At 36.6% G+C, this 12301-nt stretch overlaps 1 protein-coding gene across 1 annotated transcript in view; it reads right to left on the bottom strand.

Moving 5' to 3' along the window:
- Slit2 (slit guidance ligand 2) overlaps window positions 1–4278 on the bottom strand; it is a 104623-nt gene extending 100345 nt beyond the window's left edge. The window contains exons 1-3 of the mRNA XM_055624092.1: window positions 4205–4278; window positions 2164–2235; window positions 1641–1712 (exon numbers count right to left, since the gene is read on the bottom strand). Coding sequence (XP_055480067.1) covers window positions 1641–1712; window positions 2164–2235; window positions 4205–4278 — 218 coding nt within the window. The remainder of the gene's footprint in view (window positions 1–1640; window positions 1713–2163; window positions 2236–4204) is intronic.
- Between the last annotated feature and the right edge of the window lie 8023 nt (window positions 4279–12301).

Here is a 12301-nt window from a genome sequence, read left to right as displayed (position 1 = left end):
AGAGAAAAGGAGATCTTGTCATAAACAGAGTGGAAGCAGAAACCTACAACCAAAGTTGTTTGCTATTCTCCACTCACGGCACACCGACGTGAATGTCTGTGAATATCCTCCCACAAGATTAAAAGAGGAATCAATTCAACTACAGAGAGCATAGTATTCTGTCCTGTATGCTTTCCCTCAAAGTCTTTTAAACATTTCAGAAATTTTAGTGTTGTCACAGTGAGAAAAACAAAAATCCATGATGTAGGCAGGGAGATGACTCAGCACGTTAAAGTGCCTGCCAAAACTGTGGACCTGAATTTAATCCCTGGGGCCCACAGGTGAAAGGAAAGACTGAATGTCTGTAAATTGTCTTCCAATCTCCACTCATGCACACAAGCACACATAGAAATATCAATAAATATAAAATGTGAACATGTTTTGTCCGCATGGAAAAATATCATTCAATTATATGTGTATGATTTTTAAAAGATATTGTGCTAATAATACATTGTATGCCATATTAATTCACAGGAGCATAAAATGTAATATAAGACATAAGTATCAATGTTAATAATAGTAAATTATATGAAGAGTGGTCATAAGAATCTTTGTACATTAATCCTTGACTTCTCTATGACAGGACACTATTTTCGAAATTAATTAATTAATACAGTTTAAAATTGTTTCTATTTCAGTTTTTTAATGAACATTTTGTAGAGGTGTTGTAGAGGTGTTTCACATTTCCAGTTGATGTATCAATCAAACTGACCTAAATATATACTTGAAGATGTTTACAGAGATCTTAAGAGATGAGGTAGGAAAAAAACATGTGAAACCAGATTTTGCTCTACTTATTACAAGATACTCTAGGGAGAAGGAGAAAGGGGTTGATTTCTGAAACCTGAGAGGCTGGCTATAATTTTTATCGATTGAAACCCTTAACAAGTGAGCAAGCCAAGCTTTACATACAAATTATAAAACAACTAAAGATTATTTTACTTGATACAGTTAGAAAATTTTGTATAAGTTGTAATAATGGTAACCTTTAGTAACTTATTTTAGTTGCTCTCCAATTTGCATAGCTATGTTCCTGAAAGTCCTCTTGAGCTTCATAACTAATGCTTTTTATGAGGCTATTTTGGGGATAGACAATCCTCCTGTGTTGAGGAAAGGCTCAAAGGATGGCTCTCAGGGCTCTGCTTACTAATTCTCAGTGATGCCTGGGCAAGGTTTGTCACTCTAAAAGGACCCACACTGTACTGTGCTGAGACACATGAAGCTATAGACTAAGAGACCATAAATCTAGAGCTGTCCAGAGTACTTCAAAATAAACTGTCCCCTAATTATAGCTGAAAAAAAAAAAAACAAATTTCCCAAAGCAACTGCTCTTCTTATTTTAATAACAAACCTTTAAAGAAAAACAAACAAACAAAATGAAAAAAAAAAACCCACAAATTATACCCTAAAAACTGGCTAGGATTAATGATATACAACAGGCCTCCATGAGATGATGAAATCCGTTAATAATAACTGAAGATAAAGGATTCATAACTCATCATAAAAAAGAGATATTTTTTTTTCTTTTTTGATCTGAAAACATAGATGCCCCAGGCTGTTGAGAAAATCTAGATTCCTCCAGCAAAGCTGTGTCGACTTACAGAGAATTCAGAGAGCGCAATCCTTGGAAAGCATCCGGTGCCAGCTCAGAGATCTGATTATTGCTCAGGTCGCTGCAATCAGAAACAAGGTTAGGTTAAATGACATACATTGACAGGAGCCCGGCTACAGAAGAAGGGCATTCATTGTACATGCTCTCTATGAACATACATGTGCAACTTTCAGAATGAAGCATCGGACAATCCTAAAATATACAGATGAATCACATTCTGTAAAACAGCCACTATCCATTTGCTTAAGTTATAAGTACAGATGGCATGCCTTAATTAGACAATACCGTACCAAAGATGTCATGACCACTTTTTGTGGAAATCAATAAACTAAATTACAGAGAACATTAAAAATTACAAGGTTTCACTAGTAAGATTAAAGTGCTATTATACAACTGGCAATCACATGTTATTAAGTTGTCAATCTCTTCAATATCCATGCTTAATTATCCTTGCCTAGTCTTGACCTACATAATTTAAAAATGGCATATTTTGTACAACACTGTTAACTCACATTCTTCTGAGCTTTTTATAGGGTGAAAAAGCTCCTGGAGGGATGACTTTGATGGAGTTCTGCTCCAAACGTCTGCAACGAAAGTTTAAAAATAAATTTTCAGAAGTAAATTCCTAGACACATTAAATTCAAACCTAAGATTCACATGAGAAAGGGAAGTTAGTGTTTTTCATAGGAGATCTTTTCTTCTTTTCCTCTGGAAATCAGTACTAAAATTAAACATGCTGCCTTTTAAATGTGAAGCAAGATTGGAATAAAGTAGGGTAATTATAAAATGAAAGTACTATTCAGTCACTAATCAGTCCTGAGTTGGTCCAAATTTTTACATAGAGTAGGAAGCATTTGTAGAAACAAATTTAGGTGCATATTTTAATAAGCTGTAAATAAAGGATATATACAGAGGCACTTGATTTAGAGGTAAAATACTTTTTTATTGTAGTTTTTTAAAAATTTTTTAGCATTAGTTACATTTTATTAACTTTGTATCCCAGCTGTATACCACTCCTTCATTCCCTCTCAACCCCACCATCCCTCCCTCATTTCCTCCCTGCCCCTTTCCAAGTCCAATGATAGGGGAGGACCTCCTGCCCTTTCATCTGACCCTGGTTTATCAGGTATCTTCAGGACTGGCTGCAAAGTCCTCCTCTGTGGCCTAGCAGGGCTGCTTCCCTTGGGGCGGTGGGGGGTGTGTGTCAAAGAGCCCACCATTGAGTTCATGTCAGAAATAGTCCCTGTTCCCCTTACTAGGGTAACCACTTGGATACTGAGCTACCATGGGCTACATCCAAGCAGGGGTTCTAGGGTATATCCATCCAGGGTCCTTGGTTGGAGAAACAGTCTCATAAGAGACCCTTGTGCCCTGATGTATTTGGTCCTTGTGGAGCTCCTGTCCTCTCCAGGTCATAGATGTAAAATATTTTTTAAAATAACTGTAAGTTCAAATATGAAGATACTGATCTATAGTGAATTTTAAACCCTTTACCCTCTAAAGAGAGCAAGCACCACCAGCGGGAAAAACTGGAATGCTCACAAAATTAATTTTGAAGCCACTTATGAGGCAAAATTCTAAAATCTACTATAAACAATAGAAATATCTTCAGAAGACAGTACACATCTGCTAACTTGATACGTGACTGCAATAAAAGTCATGCCAGAAAAGTGCAGCCAAACAGAGGTGGAATGTTTTTATGATATGATAAAAATCACAGCAAAATTAGCTTGTGGGTACTCCCTATGCTAAGCTTCTGCTATTGGAGAAAAATGAGAAACACACACCCTGCCACTAACCACAGAAAGGAGAAGCTTGGACCACGTCATTTAGGAAATATTTTTGTTCACCGAAATTATGCTATCTCTCATCTTTGCTCTTTCCCATATTATCAGCACCTAAAAGTCATTTCACAGTCTTTCTTATCATTTCTGCTCTGGATCCTTGAAGCTGACTCCAGTGAATACTGGACCACTGGGGTAGGGTTAAGACATTGAGAGTTGGGTGAAAGGGTGAAATAACCAGAGGGAAATACCAGGGGAACAGCCCCAGAAGCCACCTCACCGGCATCACTGTTTCAGCTCCTCCTAAATGTGGCACCTCTTTATTTTCTATTATTTTAAATTCTTTGGCCTTTGTAGAATTAGAACTGAGTAAAAAAATTTGTATGTACTACCTTTCTAAAAGTTCCAGGAAATTCTCTGATGTTAAATGTTTATATTAAACTATTTGGAGTAAATAATATTTTCATATTTGGATTTAAAAATATACACATATATTTGCACTCGTTTGAACATATATATGCACTCATAGAACATATTTAAGTGTAGAAAGGTCCATATGAGTATATATATATGCATATATGTGTTTTTCCATATGTCTACATATGTATATGTTGGCATACAAATGTATATACATGTTTGTATTTGTATATACTTGCCTTCCCCTTATCAGGTTGCTATCTTCTAAAGGGCAGGTTTATCTCAGAATACAGGAAAACATCTACATTAATAAATATGGATTGAATACCAGGAGAGCAGGCCGAATGCAAACCTCTCTACAATGCGAACATGAGAGTCTGAGCTCGCATCCCTAGCAGCTCTGGAAATAGTGGAGTGTGGCAGCATATGTCTACAAAAGGCTGGAGTGGGACAGATGGGCACATATTCCAGGTTGCTGGACCACAATCTAATTTGAACTTTGAACTCCAGATTGATTGTGTCTAAAAATAAGGAGTTGGCTGGGGTTGGGGAGAAGGCTCAGTGATGAAGATTGTATATGCTCTTGCAGAAGACCTGTGTTGAGTTATCAGCACCTGTCAGGTAGTTCACAACTGTTTCCTTAGCTCCAGGGGATATAATGCCTTCATCTGGACTCTGGATTGATGAATTAACACCTGCACATACCTCCTACATATACAAGGAAATAAATTTAGGGTAAATATTAAATAAGTGGGGAGTGACTGAAGATAGCATATGATGTCGACTGTCTGCTAGCGCGCGCGCGCACACACACACACACACACACACACACACACACACAGGCTTAGCATTTGAATTATTTGCCAAAGTATTAAGAAATAATACTTTTCACAGGCTCTAAATACAGCAAAGACTAAGCTATTTTACTGTACTATTGATCAGTGCCTTTTGCAATGATGGTTTAAAAACAGTGTTTGTTTCTGATTTGATCCATTCTTAAAGTTGAATTACAAGAAGTTTGAAATAATTGGTCAATGCCAAGGGAACTTTAGATATCAGTTAATTATGGAACCATAATAACATAATGATGATAAAAAGTAAAAATGTTTTTGAGTTGTTTTAGCAGAATAAAAAATTTGTTCATAATACGTTTCATAATACCATGTTAGTTTGTTGAAAATAATGTAAAGGGATCAATAAATGTCATTCACTGATGCATTCTTTACAGATATTAAGAAATTATGCTGTTTTGGAGTTGAAAAGTGATGAAAAGTATTCTTAATCCACAAATTTATCCCAATCAATTCTATTCTTCTTTAGGACCTAAGGTATTCCATGGAATGTTTAATGTTCATCATGGTTTAATGTTGTCTCAAAATCTAGAATACTTATAATAATTGCTAATTGTTCCAGAAGCAGTTTAGTATGCTTTTAAAATTTGTTTTTAAAATTGTTGTTTCATTTAAGAGTGAATATTTGTCTGCATAAATACATACACATGGATGTGTGCAGATTTTCACACTTGTGACTATGGGAATAGAAGAGGGCTCTGGATCCATCTGAGCTGGAGTTCTGGACATTTGAAGGACATTCCACTTGCAACATGGATTCTATGATTTGATATCAGTTATTCATGATGATACCAGAAGTGTTCTTAAGTGCTGAGTCATCTCTCTAGCCCATAAGTACACACTGTTATGATAAATTATGCTCAATCCATATTAATTTCCTCAAAATATTTATATTTAATCAATCACAAATATAAATCATAATACAGCCTTCAGAAATTGAATATTCAGTATTATAAAATGTATAAAACAAAGAGAATATATGATGAAATTATATTAGATTTTATATGGAATTGTAATACCTCAAATGTAAGCAGTGACATCAATAGTATTGTTCATTACAGTGATGTACCATAATGTAAATTTCACATTGAAAACTGCTCACTTAAAACTTACGTAGCAAGACACTGAACATTAAATGGCATGCTTGATAGAGTCTCTGGCTTTTCTTATGGGCTTACTTTTGGCATAACTACAAAAGGCATTTGAAAAAGCTTGTACTGCTATTTACACTTAGCAGCTAATTTTTTTCTTAATCACCCTGTCTCAGCAGTCCATTAAGGATAAACATGATTGCACTCCTTAATCAAAAAGACTGATGCTTATATGGGGAGACATATTGTCATGGACAGACACAAACAAAAACATTTCATTTTCATCCCTTCCTTATTTAATAGACAAACCATAAACTGTTATGTACCTCCGTTAGCTTTGTAGAGTGACAGGTTTTTTGTTTTTGTTTTTAAACTTAACAGAAAATTTAGAATACATTTTATAAACTAAGCAACATTCATCTCTAATGGTGACCCCTAATAAGAAAAATCTGCTCCCAGGGGTCTTTTCTGAGACTGATACTCCAACCAAGGACCATGCATGGAGATAGCCCAGAACCCCTGCACAGATGTAGCTCAGGGCAGCTCAGTCTCCAAGTGGGTTCCTAGTAAGGGGCACAGGGGCTGTCTTTGACATTAACTCAGTGGCTGGCTCTTTGATCACCTATCCCTGATGTGGGGCCAGCCTTACCAGGCCTCAGAGGATGACAATGCAGACTGTCCTGATGAGACCTGATAGGCTAGGATCAGATGGAAGGAGAGGATGACCTCTCCTATCAGTGGACTGGGTGGTGGGATGGGCATGGGAGGAGAATAGGGAGGGAGGGCAGGATTGGGAGAGAATAAAGGAGGGGATCACAGCTGGGATACAAAGTGAATAAATTGTAATAAATAAAGGAAATGAGAGAGGGGGATACAGCTGGGAAAGTAAATAACCTGTGATGAATATGAAAAAAATAAAAATTAAAAAAATATATAAGTAAATTTAATAAAAGATGTATTATCTCCTAAAAAACAGAGAAAAGAATAAGCAAAAAATATTTGACCAAACCATAAATATAAGAAAAATATCAGCATTTCCAGGTTAAGAAAATGGAAAGCTATATTTATGTCTCTTAGCTCTGTTAACTTCTGCCCTGTGCTTATTATATTAGCAAAGAGTCTGCTGAATTTCAAAGAGTGCGCATTTGAATCCATTGTTCCATGAAGAATCTAATTAAAACCATTTCAAGATTATCGAAACAGATAGTGTAATGGATAAAACACATCTGCATGATTACGATAAAATGCAGCATAATTAAGAGCCTTCCAAATGCCAGTCCTTGAGAGAGTATGCTACCTCTCTTTTAGAAAATAAAAACAGATTTAGCACAGTGAATAGGAAAGATATTCAATGCCTTAATATGGCAAGGATGATTCATTTCATGTAAACTTTCCAGGATAAATTTAATCCCAAGATTTATGTGCCTGAATCCACAACATTTTATAATTATATTTTATAGAAATATACATATATTCATGTATAATTTTTATTTTATGGATTTACACAATTTACAGTATTCTACTATATATACATATATACCATACGTATATACATATGTATGTAAAGGTGTGGCTATTACTACTTCCCTAAAACTAGGAGGCTATTTTAGCTAAATGCTGAGTGAGATGAGGTATTTAACTGTACTGTGTGGGACAAGTCCAAAGTCCTCACAAGGAAATTTAGCCAATAATGATCTTTCTTCCCTCACTTGAGCTAGCTCTGCATTTTTCTTTCTATTTTATGTCCTAAATCACAACCCTTCTGTGCCTCCTAACAGCAACTGATCACAGGAACTTCAGGCTTTTTCAAAGACTTAAGAATCAAGAAGGCTGCCCCGTGAACCTGGCGATTTTAGGACATGGGAATTGTGTGTAGGCGAAGCTGTGAACAGAGAAGTTCCACTGTGTCACTTGCTGGCCTGCTGCTCTGTGACATAAAACACTATGCAGTGGTTAGGATGGGCTACATGTTATATGTGTGGATTCTACAAAACACACAATTGAACGTTTAAGAAATTGCCAAACTAGTTATGCATACATTTCTGAGATACAGAACAAATTAGTCTATTTTAACATTCACTTCTTACTCTCTCAATGTTTTTCCAAGTTTAATTATTTTTAAAAAGCAACACAAAATAACATCCACATCTCAAATATTAAGAAGCCTTCTATAATAGGTATTTATATGGATTGGTATACATAAGTAAAAGGCTTTTTTAAAATACTACTTTGTTCCCTAAAAGCATGAACTTTGCACTTACAGAGTAGGATTAAATCTGAATCCACCATGACTAGTTTTAGGGGCCTTAGAAAGCCATCTTCACTATGGGTTTTAGCTTCAAGTTTTGAAAAAAAATATGAAAAAATGCTCACCACAATACACTGGTAAGAGTAGAGAATAAAAAAATATATTGTATTTCCTTGTACAAAGGTAAAAAAAAAATGAAAATATGTTTTGAACACGGAAATGTCTGCAAATATACTGGTCATCAACACCCATTATTTAAAACAATAAATCCATCACCTGACAGAATCTCTAGTGTGAGATTTATATACGGTAGTAAATAATATTTAGAAATCAATTAGCAATATAGTTTTTAGATAATTTTGTAACTATAATAAACACACATATATAGTTCCCATCAAGATTGAAAAAAGCTGGTTGTGAGATCTATAATCACACTCAGTAATGTTTAGCTTTTGCTTTACTTTAGAAACTACAAAAGGGTTTTATGATACTAAGTAAGATATGAACTTGGATTGATTGTTCCTGTGATACGCAGCCCAGATGCTGATTATACATGGCGATAAAACTGAGTCGTTTTTTGTATTTTCTCCATCTGCTTTTAACATGAGTGGTAAAAACAGCTGCAAGAGAATGGAACATGGATTTAATAGGCAAAAGGAGGGAAGGCTCAATGACTATCTTCTGAAAGTTAGATTGCTCAGTGCAGTCAAGGAGGTCTGGACACAGTAAACACCAGTATCTGAGGGCAGAAACTAGGTTCTCTTTACACTGGGGAGTTTCTCATCCATTAGCGGTGACTTTAAAGTTGTTATCTTATTTCTAGAAAGTTACTTGAAAATTATAGCGGTTGGTTTATGATACTGACTTCCTTTATGTGTGCCTACTAAAAGCAACCAAGCATGTGATAGGCTGACATATTATTTCTTTCTCATAAGCTTGGTCACTAGATCTTTCTTAGTTTAATAAATGTTGCTAACACTGAGTTAATATTGGGCTTCAAAGTTGCATTTTGCATATAGTTAAGATGTTTCTTTTAGAGCTGTGCCCATACTAACTGATCATCAGCTGTTTCTATTAGTTGTCCCTGAGAATTATCTCATTTTTTTCTGATGTCATTTTAGTGTACAACCCCTATAACCCCTGCTAGTTGTATACTCAACTTCAGTGTTAATAGTACAGAAACGACCCCAAGACAACAGAATATGTGTGGACATGAATATGTGTATCAGTGTCTATATGACAATATAACTCCTGAATAAAAGCTGCTTGTGTTTATGTAAAGCATACCCAAATGCAAAATCACATCAAATATAGAGTCAACTGGCATAGGTGTAAGAGGAAAAGGAACTCTGCCACATTGTTACCAAAACAAGGTTGTAATTTACAGAGATAAAAATCAGTGTCACTCTCTTCATTAGTTTCTTTAGATATACAGATTTTAGTAGGTTTATCTTATGTTATGTGTCTATATGAGTGAGTATATCCCCTGTGTGTCTTTTTGCTTCTGGGACAATTCACGCAGGATGATCCTTTCCAGGTCCCACCATTTACCTGCAAATTTCATGATTTCCTTATTTTTCATTGCTAAATAATACTCAATTGTGTAGATGTACCACAATTTCTGCATCCATTCTTCAGTTGAGGGGCATCTGGGCTGTTTCCAGATTCTGGCTATTGCAAATAAAGCTGATACAGACATGGTTGAGCAAATGTCCCTTTTGTGTACTTGAGCCTCTTTTGGATATATGCCTAGGAGTGGTATGGCTGGATCTTGAGGAAGCACTATTCCTAGTTTTCTGAGAAAGCTCCAGATTGATTTCCAGAGTGGTTGTACAAGTTTACATTCCCACCAGCAGTGGAGGAGGGTTCCCCTTTCTCTTACAGCTTCTCCAGCAAGTGTTGTCTCTTGAGTTTTGGATCTTAGCCATTCTGATGGGTGTAAGGTGAAATCTCAGTGTTGTTTTGATTTGCATTTCTCTAATAGCTAATGAGGTTGAGCATTTCTTTAAGTGTTTCTCTGCCACTCGATATTCCTCTACTAAAATCTGTACATCTAAAGAAACTAATGAAAAGAGAGGACCCTGACTAAAACACTCAATCCCCATTCTGAAAGACAAAGAGGAAGGACATCAGAAAAAAAGAAAACAGGAAACAACCTAGGAACCCACCACAGAGGGCCTCTGAAAGGCTCTGCTCTGCAGACTATCAAAGCAGAGGCGGAGACTTATGGCCAACTGTTCGGCAGAGTGCATGGAATCTTATGTAAGAAGTGGGAAATAGTAAGAGCTGGAGAGGACAGGAACCCCACAAGGAGAGCAACAGAACCAGACAATTTGTACACAGGGGTCTTCCCAGAAACTCATACTCCAACCAAGGACTATTCATGGAGATGACCTGCACAGATATAGCACACAGCAGTTCAGTGTCCAAGTGGGTTTCATAGTGATGGGAAGAGGGACTGTCTCTGACATAATCTGATTGGCCTGCTCTTTGATCACCTCCCCCTGAGGGGGGAGCAGCCTTACCAGGCCACAGAAGATGACAATGCAGCCACTCCTAATGAGATCTGATAGACTAAGATCAGAAGGGGGGAGAAGAGGACCTCCCCTATCAGTGTACTTGGGGAGGGGCATGCATGAGGAAGGGGGATGGAGGGTGGAATTGGGAAGGTAGGAGGGAGGGGCTTATGGGGGGATACAAAAGGAATAAAGTGTAATTAGTAAAAAATAAAAAAACTTGAAAAAATCAGAGTCACAAAATCAATACACTCAAATTTTCATCTCTCTCTATATATATTTTTTATTTCTATCTACCTACCTATCTATCTATCTATCTGCCTACCTACCTACCTATCTATCTATCTACCTAAGTAGTATCCATTTATCCACAAATCTACAATCTTATCAATAGAAAGAGTCTGTTGTTTTGTTTTAAAAATAATAACTGGAGTCTTTTGGATAATTACCATGAATCAAGCCTTGGGTTATATCTCTGATTGGCTAATTATTTAAATATGTAAATAACTGTTTAAATAATTTTACTCATCAGTACTCCACAATATTATTGAAAGTGTAGATTGTGGCTTCTTCCATTTTCCTCTCCCCATGCAATAGGATCTTTTTCAATTACTATTTTTGGCTTTTATAAAGATCAGTTGTAGTGTGATCACTATAAGCATTCAGACTACCTAAATTCTTAACATTTATCTCTGTAGCTCATTAACCACAAATCCATGATGTAACTGCTTTTTTTTTAAAGTAGCAGCTTTGCTCCTTCTGAGAATGAATAATACTTTGTGTCCCAGATATTCCCATTTTTTAATGTCAGATTCTACAAACATATTTTTTACTTCTTCCTTTTGTTTTGTGTCATGTTAGCCAGTTAAGGGAATCGACTACATTAGCGCTAGAGTGACCCATTGGGATAACATCCCATCAGTACCTGCTTTCAGGTCTGCCTTTATCATCCTTTGACGAGTCTGTTACAAGGCAGCCTATTGATTCTTTTCCTTCTTCCTTAAACATTAGGATGATTTTTACAACAGGCAAAACTCTTCTGCTACTCTCCTGCCTAAACAATTCTCCAGTGTGGGACTGTCATGATCCAGCAATTTCTCAGGATTTAGCTTCTCTTGTACCTTTTGGCAACTGCAAACTTTCAGTTTCCTGCAAAAAAACAGAGCTCTCTCACCTTCCTGGGGTTGTTACATGACTTCTCCTTTCTTTAAAAACTTCCAGTTTTCTCTATAGGAAAGCAGATGTTCACACCTGAATAGGAGTTGATTCTCCCCAGCCAAATCAAGAACTCTGTTCCCCATGTTCTGCAGATGGAATTTATGACTCTCACGAGGCTTTCAATTACTCTGGGCAAAGCTTCAACTTTCTGCCTTGTAAGCTGCCTGAAGGCAGTCCATGTGTCCTTTCAACCTTAATGTCTCACCTTATTGTCTCAGGCAAAGTGGTTATTTTTTTTATACCAACCAAGTACACTATATATGGAAAGATAGTATTACATGCACATCTTTTTTTTTCTTTCAATTTCTTTACTTTACATCCCAAGGGTGCCCCTCCTTCCTCTCCTCCCAGTCTCCTTCCTTCGTCTCCTTCCCCTTTCCCTTCTCCTCCCACCAGAAAAGGAAAGCCTCCCTCTCCCCTGTATCAACCCTCCCCAGCACATCAAGTCACATCAGGATTGAGCATATTCTCATCCCCTGATGCCAGGCTAGGCAGCACATCTTCTCAAAGACTTTGGGGCTTAAA

The sequence above is a fragment of the Psammomys obesus genome, unplaced genomic scaffold, assembly GCF_907164565.1.
Source record: "Psammomys obesus unplaced genomic scaffold, mPsaObe1.curated_primary_1811, whole genome shotgun sequence".
Taxonomy (NCBI): Eukaryota; Metazoa; Chordata; class Mammalia; order Rodentia; family Muridae; genus Psammomys; species Psammomys obesus.
This window is presented reverse-complemented; position numbering and strand designations above follow the sequence as displayed.